General features: G+C 42.7%; 1 protein-coding gene across 2 annotated transcripts in view; it reads left to right on the forward strand.

Moving 5' to 3' along the window:
• Window positions 1–23305, forward strand: part of SERPINI1 (serpin family I member 1) — an 82053-nt gene extending 58748 nt beyond the window's left edge. Inside the window, exons 6-9 of one of the 2 annotated variants that reach the window (XM_024195597.3) lie at window positions 2846–2943; window positions 17451–17537; window positions 18945–19034; window positions 22036–23293. In XM_024195597.3, the coding sequence (XP_024051365.1) occupies window positions 2846–2943; window positions 17451–17537; window positions 18945–19034; window positions 22036–22112 (352 nt within the window). In that variant the 3' untranslated portion in view covers window positions 22113–23293. Of the gene's footprint in view, window positions 1–2845; window positions 2944–17450; window positions 17538–18944; window positions 19035–22035 lie in introns of both variants that reach the window. The other variant, XM_029911125.1, reaches the window with a different exon arrangement.
• The last annotated feature ends 1207 nt before the right edge of the window (window positions 23306–24512 follow it).

Here is a 24512-nt window from a genome sequence, read left to right on the forward strand (position 1 = left end):
CCTCCCCAGCTCCCTGCCGTGAGCACCCCCACGACCCCAGCCCTCCTTCCCAGCCCCCTGCACCCCCTCACATCTTCCCAGTCCCCTGCCCTGACCCCTGCACCCCCTACACACACACCCAGCCCCTGCCCTTACCCCTGCACTCCCACACATTACCCAGCCCCCCCACACAACCCGTGCCCTGACTCCTGCACCCCCACACACACACATCCCCACCTGCACCCCTCGCACCAAACAGGAGCTGCCCCAAGTAAGCGTTCCTCACTCTAGCTCCTGGCCAGACACCGCACCCCAACATTTTTTTTTACATTTTTTTAATAAAGCGCTCTTATCCAAAGTGCTTTACAATAGTTTAACGGTACAAACAATATTTGGAAAGATCATTAAGTGGTCCGTCAAGACCCTCTGCAATTTTCAAGTGGTCTGCGGAAAAATTAGTTAGACTCAAGAACAATCAAGGTACCTCACTTTATTTTCATGTACTCGCTATTACTTATAGAAGAAGGATGAAGAAAAAAAGAATGAAAATAAAACAGGGGCGAGGGGAGATAAGAGAGAATGTTCTTTTTCTTGGCTGGGTCCCAAGGAGGGGCCCGAAAAATGAAACTGAGCACAGGGCTGGGGGGGGGGGGGGGGCAGAGACAAAAAACCCCACCGGCCGTCCCACCCCCTAGGCTGGGGATACCGGGTCGACTGCTCCCCAGCCTCCACCCCCCCGGGGCAGTACAGCCGACACCGCCCCGCCCACTACCTCCCCCCCCTCCCCCCCCCCCCCCCCCGCCCCGCTTAAAAATGATTGCTTGCCCCCATCCCCCCAAGGTTTTCTGGCAGCCCTGTTGCCAGCTATCCAGTTTTAGACTGGAAACTCCAGTAGAAAACGGGACCTGAGTGTCCGGTTAGCAGTGCTGACTGGAAACTAAATGTCCGGTTATAGGAGTAACCACATTAGCCTCCGCTCCTCTCACTCCCAACTCCCAAGACCCACCCCAGAGGGCTGGAAGAGAACCTGTCCTGCTGCTGCAGGAGGAGGGGCAGCTCAGTGCAGAGAGAGATGAAGAGAATGGGCTAGAACAGAGGTGGGCAAACTACGGCGGCCTGCAGGACCATCCTGCCGGGCCCCCAAGCTCCTGGCCCGGGGGGCTAGTCCCCGGCCCCTCCCCTGCTGTCCCCCCGCCCCGCAGCCTCAGCTCGCTCGCTTTGCTGCCGGTGCAATGCTCTGGGCAGCGGGGCCATGAGCTCCTGGGGCAGCGCAGCTGCAGAGCCCGACCTGACCCGGTGCTCTGTGCTGCGTGGCCCGGCTCCAGCTGAGCGGCACGGCTGTAGCGCCGCCAGCCACCGGTGCTCCAGGCAGCACAGTAAGGGGGAAATGGGGGGGGGGGGTTGGATAGAGGGCAGGGGAGTTTGGGGTGGTAGATAGGGGTCGAGGGGAATGGGGTTGAATGGGGGCAGGGGTCCCGGGGTGGGCCGTCAGGAATGAGAGGAGGGGTTGGATGGGGTGACGGGTCCGGGGGGACAGAGGGCGGGTGTGTGTGGATGGCGCAGGGGTCCCGGGGGGGCGTCAGGGAACAGGGGGGGTTGCATGGGGCAGGAGTCGGGGAGGGCAGATAGGAGGTGGGGGCTGGCCCACGCCCCTCTTTCCCTAACCGGCCCTCCATACAATTTATGAAACCCGATGCGGCCCTCAGGCCAAAAAGTTTGCCCGCCCCTGGGCTAGAACCAGGTAGGTACCCACTCTATGGGAGCGGGGGGTGATTCTGTTTATCCCCTCCCCAGCCCTGCTGCGCTTGCAGTTTGCCCCTGCCCCCTCCCTTGCTACACGGACCAACCCTAGCTCCTGCCCCACTGTGCTTTTGCCCCTTGCCCCTTTTACAATCATTCCCCAGGGCGGCCCACAGATGTTTGGTGCTGGGCCCACAAAAAATTAATCCGGCCCTGTGAATGCAACATAGTCTCTAGCCATATGGCTTGCTGAAGAAATTGTGTAATGAAACCCATCTATACTCTGTGCTTTCTCTTTGTGACCCTACAGTTGTTGGCCACATAATTGAAATTCTTTATAATTAACGTTCTGGTCATTTTACAGAGAGCCTTTATTACATGAACATTTCCTATTATGCCTTCTCATCTATCAATAGACCTCTGTGACATTTCTAATCTAGCTAAGGGTAGCCCTTTCTCGTTATTACTTTGATAAACTCCTTCACTACAGGACTTCCTAGTCTAGGACCCAATGCTGCACCATTGAAACCAATGAGAGTTTTGCCACTGACTTCATTGGAAGCAGGACCAGAATGAATTACTATAGCCTTCTTGGTATTCTGTGTTTTTTATTTATTTTTTTAAAATAAAAGCTGAGCATCCTTATTTTCCTAATCTTTCTCTTTTGCCAACAGCTGTCTGTAAAGTTTCTGCACTCTTTTGTATCACTCATTGTTCCTATTATCTAGATTAAATAGATAGGAGAAAAAAAGCTAGTTAATATCAAACCAAATCTAATTGAGTTTAATCTAACTACATTACTAAGTTTTTATGGGCAGGGATTTTGTGTATACCTCATGTACGTAATATTGCTAGCATATTTGGGGAGCTACTGCAATACAAATAGTAGTTATAGAATATTCTAGCCACAAATGTCCGTTATCAATAAATATATGTATTTATAATGTATTTATAGGCATTTCTATAGCATGCATCACCATACTAGAGTATCTGAGTACTAAATCTGCTACTTTTTTATTTAACTTGGTGTTTCAACCTCCATTAACTACAATTTATAAACATGCTAATAAAAATAAATACTACGAATACATCCTTGGATTTTGCAATTCTCTGTTATGCTCCCCAGGTTCACAGCAGAACAGGAAGTTGATCTGAAAGATGTTTTGAAGGGTCTTGGAATCACAGAAGTATTCAGCAGAAATGCTGATCTCACTGCAATGTCTGGTAAGAGGCTCTTGTTTCCAGTCTTTCAACATTATTGAGAGAGAACCAAAAAGGACTGCAAAATTTGTTTTTGCCAATAATATAGTAGGTTTTTGTGACCCTGCAGAATTCTTTCAATATCTGACAGCGCGCATTTATCACAGGATTGTGAACTTTCCAAGAACAGTTTTTAAGAAAGATTATTTTACAGGCTTTACCAATCTGTGGGTTTTACCTTTGCTTAAGAACCCCCTCCTCTTAGTGTTTTATAACTAGCAATGCTTCTGTTGCCTGAGTAAAGAGAAAAAGGAACATTATGCAAAAGGTGGATCCCTCTGGCATGATGAACAATATTGAGGCCTCTTATAAAACAATACACATGGCCTTAGTGGTTCAATGGATTTGTTTTTTATCTCGTAGCCTGAATTCAAATAGCAAGTGACTTGTCATCTCTTACCTGAGGGGCCATTTGTCTACAGCATTAAGCTATCGTGCGGTTAATCATCTTCTGTGTAGAAGAAAGGAAAAGTTTGTAAGATTAAGGCACACGAGCACAAATAACTACATCTGCTGCATGGCTGTTCAAGCCAGTTGTCAATAATTCACTTTCATACCTACCAAAATCCTTTATATTTAAAAATTCATTTAAAATAGAATCAGCAAAAAGAGCTGGTTGTGTTTTTTTTTTTTGTTTGTTTTTTGTTTTTTTTTTGTTGTTTTGTTTTTTTAAATGAATGTTAAGTCCAGGAAAGGTGTTGAGCAGACAGTCACAGGAAGTGACAGAGTGCCGTCCTTCTCTGAAGAAATTACTCCCTTATCCGCAATAACAGCAGGCACTTCTGTAGCACAAGCTCCCCCATACTCAGTCCTGACCTGAAGAATGAGAAACTGGTTTTGTCTCCAGGCTCATTTGGTCCTTACTTTCTAGCTGTCAGCTATTGTGGTTTGAGCATTGGCCTACTAAACCCAGGGTTGTGAGTTCAATCCTTGAGGGGGCCATTTAGGGAACTGGGGTAAAAATCTGTCTGGGAATTGGTCCTGCTTTGAGAAGGGGGTTGGACTAGATGACCTCCTGAGGTCCCTTCCAACCCTGATATTCTGTGATTCTATTGCCAATTAGCTCACTATGGTAATTTAATAGATTCTAAGGCCAGAAGGGACCATTATGATCATCTAGTCCAGGGGTAGGCAACTTATGGCGCACGTGCCGAAGGTGGCACGCAAGCTGATTTTCAGTGGCACTCAAACTGCCTGGGTCCTGGCCACCGGTCCGGGGGGTCTGCGTTTTAATTTAAGTTTAAATGAAGCTTCTTAAACATTTTAAAAACCTTATTTACTTTACATACAACAATAGTTTAGTTATATATTATAGACTTATAGAAAGAGACCTTCTAAAAACATTCAAATGTATTACTGGCACGCGAAACCTTAAATTAGAGTGAATAAATGAAGACTCGGCACAGCACTTCTGAAAGGTTGCCAACCCTTGATCTAGTCTGACCTCCTGTATAACACAAGCCATAGAACTTCCCCCAAAATAACTTCTAGAGCAGATTTCTTGGCACAATGTCCAATCTTGATTTTTAAAATTGCATTGATGGAGAAACCATTGGAACAATTCACCAGTTATTCTCCCCATTAAATATGTATGCCTTCTTTCCAGTCTAAATTTGTCTAGCTTCAACTTCAGCCACTCGTTCATGTCATACCATTCTCTGCTAGATTGGAACACTCATTATTAAATATTTCTTCCATGTAGGTATTTAAAGACTAATCAAGTCACCCCTTCTCTTTGTTAAGCTTAATTGAGGCCATAGCTGCAGGATGTGGGGGGCTATATCCTGGGAACTAGTGACTCCGAAAAAGATTTGGGGATCACAGTGGGTAATCTGCTAAACATGAGCTCCTAGTGTGATGCTGTGGCCAAAAGGGCTAATCCTTGGATGCATAATCAGGGGATCCTCGAGTAGGAGGCTATTTTTACCTCCGTATTTAGCACTGCTGCTACTGCTGCTGGAATACTGTGTCCAATTCTGGTGCCCGCAATTCAAGAAGGATGTGGAAAAGTTGGAGAGGGTTCAGAGAAGAGCCCCAGGAATGAACAAAGGATTAGAAAAGATGCCTTATAGTGAGACACTCACTACGTTCTTTGTTCCTCGATGTATATACATTTATGTTTAGCCTTATTAAAATGCATATTGTTTAATTGTGCCCAGTTTACTAAGCAATCCAGATCTCTCTGAATCAGCAACTTTTCTTCTTTGTTATTTACCACTCCCCCACTTTTTGTGCCATCTGCATACAAATCACTGAAACTTTGGTTTCTTCCAGGTCACTGATTTTTTTTAAAAAATGTTAAATAGCATAGGGCCAAGACCCAATCCCTGCGGGACCTCATTGGAAATAGACCCACTTGATGATTCTCCATTTACAGTTATATTTTGAAACCTATCAGTTAGCCAGTTTTTAATCCATTTAATGTGTGCCATGTTAGTTTTATATCATTCTAGTTTTTAATCAAAATGTCATGCAGTACCAAATCAAACACCTTTCAGAAGTCTAAGTATATTACATCAACCTATTATCTTTATCAAGCAAACTTGTAATCTCATCAGAAAAAGATATCAAGTTGGTTTGACAGAATCTGTTTTCCAGAAATCCGTGTTGACTTGCACTAATTACATCACCTTCCTTTAGTTCTTTATTCGTTAAGTCCTATAGCAGCTGCTTCATTATTTTCCCCGGGATTGATGTCCGACTGACAGGCCTATAATTACCCAGGTCATCTTGTTTACCCTTTTTTTTAAAAATTGGCACGACATTAGCTTTCTTCCAGTTTTTTTGAACTTCCCCAGTGCTCCAAGACTTATTGAAAATCAACATTAATGATCCAGTGAGCTCGTTGTTGTTGTAATTTACATTTATATAGCTCTGTCTCCCTTGTCCCAGAACACTTCACTAGTCTTAACAAACTGATACACAATCTATATCAAACTTCAGTGTGCTGTGGACATTAGAAGTTGGAGTGTGGCAAGAAAACAGCCATAATTACTTTGTCACTGCCATGCTGGGCTGGATTTGAGCTGTTAAGCCATATCCAGCACCCAAACTCCAGAGTCACCCAGCGCCCGCAGAAATACTGGTTGAGTTGTTCATGCCGTGGCCTTCTGCTTGCAATGCTTATTCTGCATTAGCTCTGCAGTTGTGGGATTTTTTTTTTTTTTATTTTATACCTGGGTTGTCCTCAGGGGATCCCACAGTCTTTCTTTCATTCTCAAACTCCTACATTGTAGCCACTGTCCTTCCACCCAGGAAGCTGTAGACCAGGGGTTCTCAAACTGGGGGTTGCAAGGTTATTACGTGGGGGTTACGAGCTGTCAGCCTCCACCCCCAAAACCCACTTCACCTCTAGCATTTATAATAGTGTTAAATATTTTTATTTTTAATTAATTTATAAAGGGGGTCACACTCAGAGGCTTGCTGTGTGAAAGGGAGTCACCAGTACAAAAGGTTGAGTACCACTTCTGTAGCCCTTTTGGGTTGCTGCTTAATCACCCAAATGGATACCTGAGTCATGAGAAGTCTCCTTTCTCTATCACCTTCTACTGAAAATCGGAGCCGAGTGAAGGTTTTCAAACAGCAAAAAGTTTAAATCTGAAACTTTCACCAGAAATGTTAAGGTTTTGTTTTCCAAAAGTTCCCTTTTTGCAAAGTTAGAGGTGTTTTTGTTTTTTTGTTTTTTTAAATGTGGTTCATTTTTCCTTCACCACCATTCTTTCTCTTCTCCCCTCCCCCCCGAATCCACCCCATCTCTCTCTCTCTCTTTTTCCATTACATAAAATGGAAAATGGAGAGGGGAGGGAAAATAAAAATGAAAAATATTAATATACAAAAAATTGTGCCCTTTTAAAACCTGTGGAATGAATTTTCCACATTTTTCATGAAGAATGTCTTCCATTGTTTTGACGACCTGTAGTGGAAATGCTGATCCTGCAGTAATCTGTAGCTCTAACCCAAGAAAAATCTTAAAATGAATGTATCGAAGATAATTTTGGAAGTTCATTTAACACGTTGGGTGGTGGTGGAACAGTCTCTCCCTCCCAATCTGTCTGTGATGTAGTATCCAATAGCGCAATGGAGTATGTCCCTTTATTTCACTCCATATACAACCCAAAGAGAGGCATAAACATCAGTGAGCAGCCATGCGCACAGGAGTGCAACAGATGGATTGAATTTGTTAGTGTTTAATCCATAAGATTAATGATTTGTTCAAAGATGTATATTTTGTACAATTATGTCTTACAAAAGCAAGAGAGTTTAAGACCACATATATATCTTGCTTGGACAATTTACCTTTGCTATTTAAAGACACAGAGGCACTGGATTTATGGCTTATTACAACAATCTGTAACCCACAATAACCCCCCTTTTGTATCCTGTGACTAGAGAAGTGTTAATGGGCAACTTCACCTTAACTGGCCTCTTAGCATATTGTTAACTGCTTATGATAAACAATCTGTTCCACCTTGTATTTAGTTCTGAGGCTCTGAGGGCTTGCCCATGCTTAAAATGCTATGGCTTAGACACTAGCTACACCAATGGGAGGGGTTCTCCCAATGGCTAGATAATCCACCTTCCGGAGAGGCAATAGGTAGGTTGACAGAAGAATTCTTCCATCCACCTAGCACCATCAATGGCTATTAGCCAGGATGGTCAGGGATGCAACACCATCTTCTGAGGTTCCTTAGCCACTGTTTGCCAGAAGCTGGGAATGGACGACTCACTTGATTGCCTGCTCTGTTCATTCCCTCTGAAGAACCTGGCATTGGCCACTGTCGGAAGACAAGATACTGGGCTAGATGGACCATTGGCCTGACCCAGTATGGTCATTCTTATGTTCTTAGGACTGGTTGGCTTAACTATGCTGCTCATAGTGGGATTTTTCACAACCCTCACCAACGTAGTTAAAACGACCTATTTTCTAGTGTAGACCAGGTGTGAGAATCCTTCCCAGACCTTAAGAGCTCTGTGTAGCTCGAAAGTAAGGGTTGGTCTGCACTGGGAACTTATATTGGCATAGCTACATCTCTCAGAGGGTGTAAAAAATCAGCACCTCTGAGATGCAACTAAGCCGACCTAACCGCCAGTGTAGACAGCACTTGGTTGACACAAGAATTCTTCCATTGGCCTAGCTATTGCCTCTCAGAGAGCTGGATCACCTATGCCTATGGGAGAAACCCTCCTGTAAGCATAGGTAGTGTCTACACTGAAGCGCTACAGCAGCTAAGTTGCAGTGATGCAACTCTGCCAGTGTAGCATTTTAAGTGTAGACATAGCCTTGTCTCTTTCATTATAGAAGTTGGTCCAATAAAAGCTATTACCTCACCCACCTCATCTATTTAAAGATTAAGTTCTTTATAGTGGAATGTAAAGCATTAAGTACAGCGATTATTAATGTTGCTGCACTCTAATTTTTCCCACTGAATGTCTGAGGAGATGTCTAAGGACATTCATAGTTTGCCTATTTCTTAATTTAATAAAGTAATATTTTTAAATTACTTGGAACTTTGTCTGCACAAAGTTAACACCAGTGCTGTGGTTACTTTCCTTTCTTACAAAAGGTTTCTTTTTGGTTGTTTTTGTTCTGTTTTTTGTTTACTCCAATGTCAGACAAGGAAAAGAACTTCTGGGCAAAAAATTTAAAAGCTTGCATTTTAAATTGATCTACAACATGCCTGGTTCCACAACATGCTTGGTTAACAGTGGTTTGAATGTCCAAAAATTCACACCCAGATCAGTGCATACACTTTTTGGAAAATGTAGCACTTCATGAAAGTTAAATACAAACAATTGGAAGCTTTTTTTATTCAGTGAAGTACACCTATTTGGACGTTGTTAAAATGTAGGTAGATTAAATAAAAGAAAATACAGAAAGGCTTTAAATGAACACTGTCACTTTTTTCTGCTACTCCCTTTTGAATTATTGCCATGTAAAGCCTCTTGAATTTCTAAGGCCCAAGGAAATCTGGTTGAAACTTCAGGATTTCCATTTCATGGAAATTTCTGAAATTTGAAAAAAGTTTTCATTCCAAATATGAACATAAACTAGAAACTTTAAAAGTTCTTGCAGAAAGGAAATTCTGAAAAAAGTTTCAGAATAATCTAAACTCTCAAAAAAATGGAGCCACCAGTTGACTCTTAAGGACTGCCTGGGCTGCTCCTGGGGAGTCCAGTCCTTTGTTCATGATGCGTCATAGGAAAACTTGACTGTCCACCAAACTTGACAGTCTGGAGGATGAAGAAAGTTAGCCTGTAGGATTGTGGGATACTTTTGATGGACTCCTAGAGCATGAGTACTGTGGGGCTGCACGTAAACTTCAGAGCAGTAGAGCTTGAACTCTGGCTCCTGGTTTGATTTAGGCTTGGAACCTCCATTCCTGTGAGATCCTGGGACCAGAGGTCATAGAATCATAGAATATCAGGGTTGGAAGGGACCTCAGGAGGTCATCTAGTCCAACCCCCTGCTCAAAGCAGGACCAATTCCCAACTAAATCATCCCAGCCAGGGTTTTGTCAAGCCGGGCCTTAAAAACCTCTAAGGAAGGAGACTCCACCACCTCCCTAGGTAACGCATTCCAGTGCTTCACCACCCTCCTAGTGAAATAGTGTTTCCTAATATCCAACCTAGACCTCCCCCACTGCAACTTGAGACCATTGCTCCTTGTTCTGTCATCTGCAACCATTGAGAACAGCCGAGTTCCATCCTCTTTGGAACCCCCCTTCAGGTAGTTGAAGGCTGCTATCAAATCCCCCCTCATTCTTCTCTTCTGCAGACTAAACAATCCCAGTTCCCTCAGCCTCTCCTCATAAGTCATGCGCTCCAGTCCCCTAATCATTTTTGTTGCCCTCCGCTGGACTCTTTCCAATTTTTCCACATCCTTCTTGTAGTGTGGGGCCCAAAACTGGACACAGTACTCCAGATGAGGCCTCACCAATGTCGAATAAAGGGGAATGATCACGTTCCTCGATCTGCTGGCAATGCCCCTACTTATACAGCCCAAAATGCCGTTAGCCTTCTTGGCAACAAGAGCACACTGTTGACTCATATCCAGCTTCTCATCCACTGTGACCCCTAGGTCCTTTTCTGCAGAACTGCTACCTAGCCACTCAGTCCCTAGTCTGTAGCAGTGCATAGGATTCTTCCGTCCTAGGTGCAGGACTCTGCACTTGTCCTTGTTGAACCTCATCAGGTTTATTTTGGCCCAATCCTCTAATTTGTCTAGGTCCCTCTGTATCTGATCTCTACCCTCTAGTGTATCTACCACGCCTCCTAGTTTAGTGTAATCGGCAAACTTGCTGAGAGTGCAGTCCACGCCATCCTCCAGATCATTAATAAAGATATTAAACAAAACCAGCCCCAGGACCGACCCTTGGGGCACTCCACTTGAAACCGGCTGCCAACTAGACATGGAGCCATTGATCACTACCCGTTGGGCCCGACGATCTAGCCAGCTTTCTATCCACCTTACAGTCCATTCATCCAGCCCATACTTCTTTAACTTGGCCGCAAGAATACTGTGGGAGACCGTATCAAAAGCTTTGCTAAAGTCAAGGAATAACACATTCACTGCTTTCCCTTCATCCACAGAGCCAGTTATCTCATCATAGAAGACAATTAGGTTAGTCAGGCACGACTTCCCCTTGGTGAATCCATGCTGACTGGTCCTGATCACTTTCCTCTCCTCTAAGTGTTTCATAATTGATTCCTTGAGACCTACTCCATGATTTTTCCAGGGACTGAGGTGAGGCTGACTGGCCTGTAGTTCCCCGGATCCTCCTTCTTCCCTTTTTTAAAAATGGGCACTACATTAGCCTTTTTCCAGTCATCCGGGACCTCTCCCGATCGCCATGAGTTTTCAAAAATAATGGCTAATGGCTCTGCAATCTCATCCGCCAACTCCTTTAGCACCCTCGGATGCAGCGCATCCGGCCCCATGGACTTGTGCACGTCCAGTTTTTCTAAATAGTCCCGAACCACTTCTTTCTCCACAGAGGGCTGGTCACCTTCTCCCCATATTGTGCTGCCCAGTGCAGCAGTCTGGGAGCTGACCTTGTTTGTGAAGACAGAGGCAAAAAAATCATTGAGTACATTAGCTTTTTCCACATCCTCGGTCACTAGGTTGCCTCCCTCATTCAGTAAGGGGCCCACACTTTCCTTGACTTTCTTCTTGTTGCTAACATACCTGAAGAAACCCTTCTTGTTACTCTTAACATCTCTTGCTAGCTGCAACTCCAAGTGTGATTTGGCCTTCCTGATTTCACTCCTGCATGCCTGAGCAATATTTTTTTATAGTGTGGGTGCTGATGATGGAAACCATGTATTTGGTGTTTGTTAATACTACTTCAAGCCAGGCGGTGTGGCAGCATCACTGCCTGGGACCCAGGGACCAAGCCCTGGGTTAGTGCAATTTTGTGTATACGGAAGGGTTTAGGCTTGAGCATGAGTTCAAGCCCTGGGCTTACATTGTAGTGTTGACATACCCTGAGAGCCCCCGCTTGAGCCAGACTTCCCAGGTTTCTGTAGCAGGGATGCTGGAAGCCCAGGATCACAGCCTTAATTTTCACCATTATTCTTATTGTTATTTGTATGGCAGTAACACCTCAAAGCCCCATTTCTGGAGCAGGTGCTGTACAAATCCAGAACAAAAGACGTTCCCTGCCCCAAAGAGCTTACTATCTGGTTGTTCACTTTTGTACTTCATTCATCTCAGAAAATGGAAACAGACTAGTCAGCTTTACTGCGATGTCTGGATCGTGAACAATAAAGGGGAATATTTGAATCCGAATGTTAGCCCTAGAGGTAGCATGCTTGTGAGGACAAAAGCTCTTTGGCACCCTCTAAAGCTGAAGTGGAAAACTGAGGAAGTGGAAAACTGAGGAAGTGTCATTATCTGCTGCTGGTCTAATTCACATACTCTGCTCTTTGGATCCCCTCTGTGCAAAAGGGGGAAACTGAGGTTCTCTGAACTTCCTGGCAGGAGTAATGTGCATATAACTAAGGAACTCCACAGGTGCCCAAGACTGAACATTCTGTATTTGCCATGAAATGAAAAAAAAACATGAAACTGCTTCTGTTGATACTGGGTTTTATACATGTTTTGTTTTGTTTTGTTTACACAGACCCTAAATTTGAGGTCTGAACTGTTCAGCATGGTTTGAGAACTGTCTTGGAGCAGTAAAATTCTGCCTTACTAGAATGCGCCCTGTATTTTCATCTGAATATGGTAATTCTTGCATTCTGTCCTGAGGTGCTGTATTGTGCTTTGTGTGCACTGCTAAAATGGCAGCTGCCTTTATCCCCAGAAGGGACCTGCATTTCAATGAGGAGTGAAGTGATTTTAAGGCAGAAACTTACAGGATGGAGTGGGTGGAGGTACATCACCCCATTAGGGGTTCTTGGAGGCATTGTGGTTGAGGTAGCTATCCTTTCTCTGGAGAAGAATAGGCCAGGGAAGTCCCTACTACACACTTTTCCAGTTACTGAAAACCTGAGGAGATTTTGAGGCACTTCAGAATGGCTTGACTGACTACCACTGTGTTCACAAGGATGTGAAGTGCAAAGGCAGATTAAATTTGCTATCAAGGTCATGCTTGCTAGAAGGAATAATTTGAATAACTCTTACACATTCTTGGGCTCCTAGGCTGGGATTTTCAAAGGAGCCTATAGAAGCTTGATACCCAAATTCCACTGAGTTTCTGTGGGATTTGGGCTTCTAACCGCCTTAGGCTCCTTTTGAAAATCCCAACCTAAATTGACAGTAGCCACTGGGGAAAATGGCCAGAGCATTTTAGTGGACAGTTCAATTAAAAACCCCATTCATTATGCAGAGTTAAAAAAAACAAACCAAGTAGGGTGTATAAAGGGGAGAGAAAACACTGATGATATATTCATGCCATTATACAAATTATGCATCTTAAGATGTAATATTATGGTCAATTCTCGCAATCTCGGGGCTATAGCAGAAAGAGAACGGGTCCAGAGACAGGGTGACAAAAATGATTATGCTTCGATATGGAGAGACTGAAAAGACAGGGATTGTTTTATTTAGAGAGGGGATGAATAGGACAGGATGTGATAGAGGCATATAAAATGATGAATGGTATAGAGCTGGAAAACTGGAATGAGGTATTACTCTTCTCTCAGTATAAGAACAAAGGGACAGCCAGTGGAGCTGAAAGGCAACCGATTTAAAACTGATAAAAAGAATACTTTTCTTTTAATGTAAAATTCACCCCCAGTGCTCATTGCCACTGGATATCATTTGAAGTCAAGAGCCTAGGATTCAAAAATGGATTAAAGGTTTATGTGGACAATGAAAAGTATCCACAGTTACACTAGATAGGCATAAACCTAGCGCTAACTGACAGAAACTTCTCCTGTGAGCAAGTTAGGCCATAACTATGAGATTTCGTGCACCTTCCTCTGAAGCATCTGAACCAATCCTGGCTATGTTAGAAACAGCATGCGCTAGATGAGATGGACTCCCTGTGTGAGTTCCTGTGCCCTATAGTCTCTATTCACTGTACAGCGCTTTTAAGGTCCAGATCCTGCCATCATTTGCAACCAACCACATTATTATAGGACTACACCCTGAATAAGTGTTGTTATTATTATTACTACTACTAAGTGTTTGCAAGATCAGGCCCTACCTGCACAACACCCACTAAGGATAACCATGATAGGGGAACAGTCCTGCCAGGTCCTGAGCATAGTCAGTAGCCACACACTTCATTGGAAACTAAATGTGCTCAAAACCAAGCACAATCAAGAGCTTTGCCACTGGGTTTCAATGGAGAAGGCTCAAACACCTGATATTTCAATTAGCATCTTCACTAAGGCAAGATTGAGTGGTTTGTCAGCCATTAAGCATGACCAGGTGAGTGAGGTACTACCTTTTATTGGACCAACTTCTGTTGGTGAGAGAGACAAACTTTTGAGAGCTTTCTGTAAGCTCAGAAGCTTGTCTCTCTCACCAACAGAAGTTGGTCCAATAAAAGGTAGTACCTCACTCACCTTGTCTCTGTAATATCCTGGGACCAACATGGCTACAACAGCACTACATACAGCCATCAAGCATAAGCATTCCTTAGGGTTTAAGACTACCATGAGCTTGTAGATGGCATTTTTCTTACTCCAAAGGGTTTCCTCTTGATAAATACATTGGTCAGCTCAAATATTTAATCAAATTGTGGAAAGATTCTCAACTAGGATAACTGAAATGACACTAGATGGAATGGAAAAGTACAGGTTAGGCCAGCCAATGGATAGAAGGGGGACTATTATAGGAGTGATATGTAAAAGAGAAACTTCTAGCTATGTAGATAATTAGAAGTGTTCATCAGAATATTTCCATTATAATCGACTGTTTTTGCATATAGCACTTACTGCTGAGAATTTACTTGTGCCATGTGACAGAGTGGGTGTAGCCTAGAGCTGGCTCAGCACTCTGAACTTCCTAAGGGTCTCCACATCTGCTGAATAGGGAGATAAGGTCAATAAGGTGATTCAGTTAGTCTGCTATGGACCGTTAAATGGGCAACGGGAAAGTAGGGGGGGAAAGAGCTGGATGGAAAGGTAAAGAATCTCAGAGAGATGAAACTTTTCTCTCCCTACCCCCTCACCTCCCATCTAAGGGTTATGCTGAAACTTTGGAAAAGCCATATGGTGATAGGACATGAAGCTGCTGAGATATTGTAAATAAAATGCACTGTGGTGAACTTTATTTAAGGGTATGTGGAGACTGCTTACAAAGAGAAATTCAGAGTGAGGGAGCACACCCTGTGACGTGCCAAAATGTTACAGTTCATTCTTCAGAAAGTTCATTTTATTTAAATCTGAATACTTTCCTATGAGTGGTAGCTTTACAGGAAGACTAGATTTAACCACTTGGCCTCTGGATTAGCGGTGCAAATAAACCATTTAGACAAACAGTAAAGTGTAAAAAGTAATGATCACACGTGAACACTTCACATATTATATTTTTGAGATCTTTCTATTAATGGCTGTTATGTCAATACCTAAAATGAGTGAGATTTGTGCTTAGTCCATAAATAGATGCTTTGTGACAGATGTGCTAAAAATAATACAGTGGAGGCTCTTTCTCCCTGCTTTCAAGACAACAGCAGCATTTCTGAAAGCTTAGAACTGAAGCCTAAAGCTTGTACAGTACTTAGCAGTCTCCTGTACGTTTTACCACATATGGTCCCATAGGAAATCAGTTGGGGCTTTTGTTGAAGAGATGCTGAGCAGCTGAACTGTGAGAGCTAGTTCAGTTCAGAGCCAACGTAACTTATCTTGAGTTAATGAGACTTACTGGAGTCATGTGATAGGCAGGGCTGTCTTTCCTCTCAGTTGTTTACATTAGCACCGGAACCATTATCTTTTGTTATGAGAGAGAGTTGACATAAATGTAGATCAGCTACAAGAATATTCCCACAGGCTTTTCTTATGGTGATGATTCAGTGTGTTCAGTTAATGATTTGATAGCAGGTATTGTGTACTAAGGGTTATGTCATGGAAGGCTTCAGAAATAGAGAAGGTTATTGAATCGATTGGCTTCTTTGTTTAGATTTTGCACGTTGATTTATTTCCCTGTTATGAACGTTCTATTTCTTTCCCAGCTGTCAATTTTATTCTTTCTTGTCTATGTGGATATGAGATATTTCATAGTGCATGCACATGTGTGAGTATATATACAGTATAGATTTAATCCAGTATGTATCTATTACTTCTGTAATATATTGTGTTGCTGGGGTGGGGTAGAAAATTAACGATAGTACTAACTAAGAGTGTAAGGGCCTATTGCTAGGCCCTTATAGGGTCTGATCCTACTGCCATTGAAGTGGATAGCAAACCTCCCAATGACTTCAGTAGAAGCAGGATCAGATCCATATTGAATTGCTGGGATGGGAGAGAGAGCACACGAGGGAGAAAGCAAAGGCCTAGTCCCTCTCCCAGTGAATTCAGAGTCAATGACAAAATTTCCATTGACCTCACTAAGTATGAAGATGAATCCTTGGTGTCCACTGGTGGTGATGCTATTGCAATACCATGTGACATTTAATTTTTAAAGTCGGGATGGAAAGAAAATATGCATGAAAAATTTGGGCCTGATTGTGCAAGCTCCTCCCAGAAGTTATAAAGCATCTTTCAGCACTAGTCCCAAATGGAGAAACAAATAACTACTCTCTGCTTGTAATGTTACATCCTTTTGTCAAAGCTGTATCCCCACTTTGAACTTTAGAGTACAACTGTGGGGGCCTGCATGAAGACTTCTAAGCTTAACTACCAGCTTAGATCTGGTCCGCTGCCACCATTCCCAAAAATTAATTCCCTTCCCTGGGAAGCTTTGAGAAACCTTTCACCAATTCCCTGGTGAATACAGATCCAAACCCCTTGGATCTTAAAACAAGGAGAAATTAACCATCCCCCCTCCTTTCTCCCACCAACTCCTGGTGAAATACAGCTCCAAACCCCTTGGATCTTAAGACAAGGAGAAATTGACCCTTCCCTCCTCCTTCCTTTCACCAACTCCTGGTGAATACAGATCCAACTCCCTTGGATCTAAAAACAAGGAAAAATCAATCAGGTTCTTAAAAAGAAGGCTTTTAATTAAAGAAAAAGGTAAAAATCATCTCTGTAAAATCAGTATGGAAAATAACTTTACAGGGTAATCAAACTTAAAGAGCTCAGAGGACCCCCCTCTAGTCTCAGGTTCAAAGTACAGCAAACAAAGATAAACACTCTAGTAAAAGGTACATTTACAAGTTGAGAAAACAAAGTAAAACTAAGACGCCTTGCCTGGCTTTTTACTTACAAGTTTGAAATATGAGAGACTTGTTTAGAAAGATGGGGAGAATCTGGATTGATGTCTGGTCCCCCTCAGTCCCAAGAGCGAACAACAACTAAACAAAGAGCACAAACAAAAGCCTTCCCTCCCCCCCCGCCCCCCAAAATTTGAAAGTATCTTGTCCCCTTATTGGTCCTTTGGGTCAGGTGTCAGCCAGGTTACCCGAGCTTCTTAACCCTTTACAGGTAAAAGGATTTTGGAGTCTCTGGCCAGGAGGGGTTTTTAGTACTGTACACAGGAGAGCTGTTACCCTTCCCTTTATAGTTATGACACCTTTCCTCTCCAGCTCTTGGTCTGCCTTGTCGTTTAGAGTTTAAGCTCTTCAGGGTATGCATTGTCTTTTATTCTGTGCTTATATGGCACCTAGCAATGAGGGCTCCGTCTCAGTTGTTTTTTCTAGGTGCTACTGTGATACAAATAATAGTTAAATAAAAATATAAACAAGGAAAAGGCTGTTTAAAACCAAGATGGGGGAGGAAGCCATCACAGTTGAATCTGTGATCGTTCTTCCCCTTCAGGTATTGGAGGTATTTTTTTAATAATAAAGCCTCTTAAAAGCTTCACTTTTTACTAACCCACTTTAAAATGTCTCCTTTTTTTTTCCTTTCCCTCCCCCCAGATAACGAAGAGCTTTACCTTGCTAAAGCAATTCACAAGTCGTTCCTAGAAGTCAATGAGGAAGGTGCCGAAGCTGCTGCTGCCTCAGGTATCTGACTCTGAAAACCTGAACTAAATTATAGGTCTGGCTGCCCTGTTTTAATTAGTATTTTAAAAATGCCTTAGTGCAGAGCCAAAAAGCGGAGCACAAACAGCATGAGGACACAGTCTGGCAAATGTCCCTCCTTCCCAGAGAGGATGCTGGAAATTGAAAATGCCAACATTTTCTTAATATGAGTGTGTCATAAAGTGTCTCAAGTGCTCAGTGGAAAATATTGCTCCTTTCTCCCATTTCCTTTCTAATGAGAGGTGGGAGGGTACATGCTGCATTTTTGAAGATAGATTTTCTTTCTGGAACTTGAATCTTGGCAATTTGCAATGGTTGTGGTTATTTTATTTTCCTCATAATGTGTGATTTGCTAATTGAGACGGTCTGTGTGTTTTCTCCAAAACGGTTAGAAGTACCTCAGAGAGATTGTTGTGTTTTTAATAAGCACTTAAACAGGGATGTGAGCAGGAATGCAATAGCTAGAAAAGGCTAGCTTGCCAGCAGTGATGCTTCAGGGGCCAGATGGTGAAAATGCTTGGTTGTCACAGGCAAATCTTGACTCTCCCTCTTCCAAATGAGTTACTTCATTTGCTAACTTGCTTGCATTATGATGTGATTTCTCTCCATAAGTACTTGTACCATTCTTCGAGCAAGAGAAAAGCAGCACCCTTTGTAGTCAATCCCGGTGATTCTTTTGAGCTTGGCATTTAACAGCCATGTGGGCAGAGATTATTGGCATGCATAGGTTTTTTTTATTGCCAATGCAGTCAAAATGAAAAAGTTAATAAAACACTTGTAAATAATAAAGCCCTAGTGAAAACCTTAGAAGATTTCCAAATATAAGAAAATACCAAAGGGCCAAAATCTGCCTGTCTCCTCATATATTTTGCCTTTAATTTTATTCTTTAAAATACAGTAAACAACAAAGAGCTAAATTAAAAATTTCAAGGTCAGCCCACACCCTTATCGCTTCTTCTATCTAATAAGGAGTTAATGTGAGTACTAGGATCAGGCTTAGATCTGTCTAGCACAGTAAGAGTGGTTAGTGATACTGTCTACTGTAATACATTTTCCTTTGAAAGGGAATGGCCTTTATTACCCAGAGGTTCTGCCTTTTTGTAAGTTATAAGCTGTTCCATCATCACTGGAAATAAATTGTGCCATTGCCCATTGTTAATCATTCTCGGAGCATACATAGACATGTAATTACTTTGGAAGTCTGCTTCCTTTTAGATTAGATTGTTCATGCTATTTGTTGGTGACAGTGCAATCATGTAGGCTTTAATTCCTATTCATGGGCTTTACAAGTATCACGTGTGAAGAGGTTAACATGCTGTATAGAGGGAGAGTATGGGGAAGATAAAGTAATACCTGACATGCTGCTTGTGTGTGTTTTCTCCCCTTTAGGAATGATTGCCATTAGTAGAATGGCTGTGCTGTACCCCCAGGTTATAGTCGATCATCCATTTTTCTTTCTGGTCAGGAACAGGAGAACAGGTAAGTGTATGCGGTTTCTGAGCTGCTTTCTCATTGTTTACAGTGAATCCCCATCAGACCCATGCAGCAGAGGCTGTTTTGGATCAATAAACTAGTCTCAGGGTGTAATTTTTTCTCTACTTTCTGCTCTGCAATGCTTTGTGTTGAGGGATTTTAACTAATCTCTCATAACACACATTCCTTTAACACTCCTCTCAACCCCAACCTCACACAGGAATAGCCTGGGAAAAATATTATTGCTCCTTTTTTGGTAAGTGATTGTAGGAAAAATTCACCAATGAACTTCCTGAGGGCTGAGGCACAATCGTCATTGTAATCTTAAACCATAGCTCTACGTTTGACTTCATCAGGGGACACCGGCGTGACTCCCCTTGTGCGGTCAGCATTCTTGGAACACACCCTCTGACTTCAGTAAGAGCTTTGCTTTAGAAAGTCCAGCAGAATTTGCCCCAATACCAAGTGATTTCCAGAAAGGACAGTGTGACGGGTTGGATCACAGAAACCCCCTTGGGAGCTGCCACCCGATGTGCAAAGACTACCTCTGCTCCTGTTTTCCCTGCCAGCTCAGGACTCCAGCACCCTGTCTTGCTGAGCCAGACACTCCCGTCTGCTCCAACACAGACCCAGGGTCTGAATCACTTGCCCCAAAGCTGCAAGTTTACCCGAAAACAGCTCACAGAAGTGTGCTTGTCTCTAGCACTCAGATGCTCAACTCCCAATGGGGTCTAAACCCAGATAAATCCGTTTTACCCTGCATAAAGCTTATGCAGGGCAAACTCTTAAATTGTTCGCCCTCTATAACACTGATAGAGAGAGATGCACAGTTGTTTGCTCCCCCAGGTATTAATACATACTCTGAGTAAATTACTAAATAAAAAGTGATCTTATTAAATACAGAAAATAGGATTTAAGTGGTTCCAAGTAGTAACAGACAGAACAAAGTAAGTCACCAAGCAAAATAAAATAAAATGCACAAATCTATGTCTAATCAAACTGAATACAGATAATCTCACCCTCAGAGATGCTTCAGTAAGCTTTTTCTCAGACTGGACACCTTCCAGGCCTGGGCACAATTCTTTCCCCTGGTACAGCTCTTGTTCCAGCTCAGATGATAGCTAGGGGATTCTTCATGATGGCTCCTCTCCCCCTTTGTTCTCTTCCACCCCTTTATATATCTTTTGCATAAGGCGGGAACCCTTTGTCCCTCTGGGTTTCCACCCCCCCACACTGGAAAAGCACCAGGTTAAAGATGGATTCCAGTTCAGGTGACATGATCACATGTCACTGCAAGACTTCATTGCCCACCTGCCAGCACACACATCTACAGGAAGACTAACAGGTAAACACAGCCATCTGCAGACAATGGTCCTGGTTAATGGGAGTCATCAAGATTCCAAACCATCATTAATGGCCCACACTTTTCATAATTACAATAGGCCCTCAGAGTTATGTTTTATATTTCTAGTTTTAGATACAAGAGTGGTACATTTCTACAAATAGGATGATCACACTCAGTAGATTATGAGCTTTGTAATGATACCTTACAAGAGACCTTTTGCACAAAGCATATCCCAGTTGCATTATATTCACTTATTATCATGTTTTTATAAAACCATATAGACTGCACAACGTCACAGACAGATATTGCAGTTATGAATAATTCTCTGGTGCCACTGGTGTGTATTCTGTGGCAGGCAAGGATGAGAACAGTACTCACTGGCAATATGGCCTCTGATGAAGCAATGTATTGGTTTGATATTTGTAATTTGTTCTTGGTAATGTCGTGGAGGTGACTGGATAACAAATAGCATGTTACTATGTGACCACACAGGAGCTGGAGCTGTCTGTTATGACATCTCGCCTAGTCTGGAGCAAAATTCAGTAGCTTCAGTTCACAAGGGTTTTAGTGCATCTGAGATCAGTCTGGCCTAGTATGTGCAAGATATGCTTTCTTATTATTAAATATTCATATTGCAGTACTGCCTAGCGTTGGGGCCCCGTTGTGCTAGGTGCTGTACAAACATTAACAGCCTTTGTCTCAAACCTTGCACCTGGTGAGCTAGGTGCGTCAGAGACGCCCTACCAATGTACTGTCCAAGAGGATTAAGCTATAGTGAACTAGACTCATTACTTCTGAATGAGGGCATCCACACAGGGTTTAATACACGATAACTTATGTCCATTTACTGAGTGTCCCCTTAGGGACCCTTCCAGAGAGATGGGAAAGGGGAATCTGATGGGCGTCACAGAAGACTACAAAACCCTCAATCTGATAGTGTCTAGTGAGCAATTTATACACTGAAGATGTGCTATGTATGGGAACTGAATGACTGAGGACAGTAATACTGGTATATAGAACTTCTTGCCTCTTGGTAGCCATTCAAATGAGAAACAAGTCCAGTAAAAGATCAAATTTTCATTCTTTTTGAAGTCATTGGGAGCCTTGCCAGGGAATTCAGTGGTAGCAGGAACATGAAATTATCATGAAAGTTGCCTGTGGGCAGATGTCCACATTTCAGTTGATACTAGCTGGCACCCTTCTTGAGATCCTCCGCCTAGAAGCCAAGGACTGAATGGATGTGGAGACTGAACTACCCATTGACATCAGTGATGTTCCCTCTAAAGCCCAATGAAGTCCATATGTATCTTTCTATTGATTTCAGGGGCTTTGGAGCAAGCCTCTGGAGTGTGTTGAGGTGCATTGTCAGGGCAGTGGAGAAGTTTTCATTGCTTCTGTCTGTGCTGTACCTGTTCTGAGTACAAACAGAGGAACTCATTCTCCAAGGCTATCAATCCATCACCTCTCACGGATACTAAACTCAGATGCGCGTGTATGTACATGCGCGTGCACATACACAAAATTTATACATGTTGTGCCCTATAAAATCTGTATCTTTATCAGATGATGAATAAATCACCAATAACTTCAAACAATGGAGAGTGGTTTAGAAGTGTGTCCTTCTGTGTGGTTCTGATTTGTGTGTTCTCTCATTTGGTTCAGGTACTATCTTGTTCATGGGAAGAGTCATGCACCCAGAAGCAATGAATGCAAGTGGCCATGACTTTGAAGAACTTTAACTGATAACGCCACACACTAAAAAGGAAGGAAATAAGCACACTGAGTTTATAATTGATATATTTAAGGTTTACCGTGTTTTACAATGTACCTTAAGACACTGTTTAAATACTTCCATATTTAACGCGGTTTAAGTTACAAGCCAAGTTTATGGAGGAAAGCTTTCAGTATTAAAATAATGGTTCTGTTGCTGTCATTGTGATTGCTGTGTCAGTCCTTAAAATAAAATTGTATACATGTCAACAGCTGTGTTTCTTATTTTAGTGAATTGTAATGCAAAAGTTTGTTAATTCGTAAATACTGTATTTGTTACACCTCAAAGCTAACCTGACCAGTAAGACCGGACTAGAACGTCTACAGTTTTAAATATTACCAGTGGCAAAACTTGATAAATTATTCACCCAGTTCTATTAATTATTTGAAAAATGTAATCTCTCTTGAAATATTTGCAAGCAGATTGTAATATCTTGTAATTCATTCATTATTTGAATGCTCTTATGCAAATCTTTTTAACTCTCTGGATTGATTGTGAACTGTTCTGAAAGTAAGTATTTGGTATTCACTGTGCTGGTTCGTTGTGATTGTTCAGATAAGACTTGTGGGGTGAAATCCTGACCTCCTCGATGTCAGTGTAAGACACCCACTGACTTTAATGGGGCCAGGAGTTCATGCATGGTGACATTTAATCTGCTGGATAACTGTGGTAGCCCTTCTTCTGTGAAGACTCCCACATGTGAATCTAAAATGCTGTTTTTGTGAATACTCCTGCATGTGACTTTGAAATTCACTTTCCGTGAATGCTGATGCCAGTAAAACTCAATCGCATGAATGTTTGTGAATAGTGAGCACAGAACAGGTGTGAGCATGACTGAACTGAAATCATTTACATAGTCACATAAATATTTGTGGATATTTTTCCGCCTCGCTCCTCCTCCACCCCAATGTTTGCCTGGCTCTACTAAGTAATTCTATCCACAGCTCTCTTACAGTAGTGAGCAACAAGGGCATTTCTACAAAAAAGGCTCTTTCAGATAATCCTAAAATGTGTGAAAATGATGTTCAGTTTGTGAAATAAATGTCTAATGAAATCTAATCCTCTTTCTTCCTAAACTTCTTATTGAGAACAAAGTGCCAGATGGAACAGAATGATACATGCAACAATCTAAATATTAGGTGGGATAATAAATGCCACCCTCACTCACAGGAAGGAAGAGAAAGTACCCGCCAGTGCCAGACACTGACATATAATTATCACTTCCCACTTTGTGTAAAATATAAAATGAACTGTAATTACTACCAAAGGTGAAAGGGAAAAGGAAAGAAGGTGGTAGGGCTGGACAGAGGCGTAGCGAGCGCCCTCCGTACCCTCCGACCGGAGGGGGCCCCACAAAGAAGGGGCCCCCTAAAAGTGGCAAAATAAATACTGCATTCCAGTTTCTGCATTGTAAGGGGCCCCGCCCGGACATATGTTCGGAGGGGGCCACGTTCTTTGTTGCTACGGCCCTGTGGCTGGAATCCAATCTATGGCAAAAAATACAGTCTGCGGATAAGAGGCGATATGGTTCCTTCTTCCAGTCAATAGGAATTTTGCCTTTGAATTCAGTGGGAGCAAGATGAGGCCTAATTTCTGAAAAAGTTATTGGCTGAGCTTTAGGTGGAATCATTCATAGGATATCCTGGTACGTTTTCAATTTAAACCAAGCCCTCGCAGGCACTGCTTACATGCTGTACAAGGGAAAGAACGTCCAAAACTTGACACTGTTGTTCATGGGACTCTCTTATATGCTCCCAGGCTCAAAGCTTGAGTCTAGTGCTCAGGCCAAAGAACTTGCTGAGGGCTGGGAAGAAGGGTTGAGAGCAACGAAAGGAAACTTAACTGAGCACGCGCCTCCCAGGCCAGACTGCAGAATGATGCTGTCCGTGGAGGCTAGTTACAAATGCCTCATGGAAACTGGGCAGGAGGATCCATGGAGTGGCTGATACACTCCCCACCTCAGGCTGGCCGAGCCATTTGAGCAACTATCTAGCAACACCTTCTGCAGTGGAACTGCCCCAGTACTGCTACAAATTGGCCTCACAAAATTTCTTTGTTTTGTGTTCTGGACTCTTAGTAAGAATTTACAACCCCAATATCACCTCCACAGAGAATCCTATTTCCTAATGAGCCCCCAAATTAATTCAGAAATTGGAATTTATATTTTCATAGATTCCAAGGCCAGAAGAGACCATGGTGATCATTGAGTCTGACTTCCTGTATACTTTGTTTACTTGGTCCTGCCTTAGCACAGGGGGCTGGACTTGTTAACTTCTCATGGTCCCCTCCACCTAATATTTCCGTGAGTCTATGATAACACAGGCCATAGAACTTCCCGAAATAATTTTTAGAATTTTCCCTCTGGAAA

The sequence above is a fragment of the Terrapene carolina genome, unplaced genomic scaffold, assembly GCF_002925995.2.
Source record: "Terrapene carolina triunguis isolate 2854851 unplaced genomic scaffold, T_m_triunguis-2.0 Scaffold88, whole genome shotgun sequence".
Classification (NCBI taxonomy): Eukaryota; Metazoa; Chordata; order Testudines; family Emydidae; genus Terrapene; species Terrapene triunguis.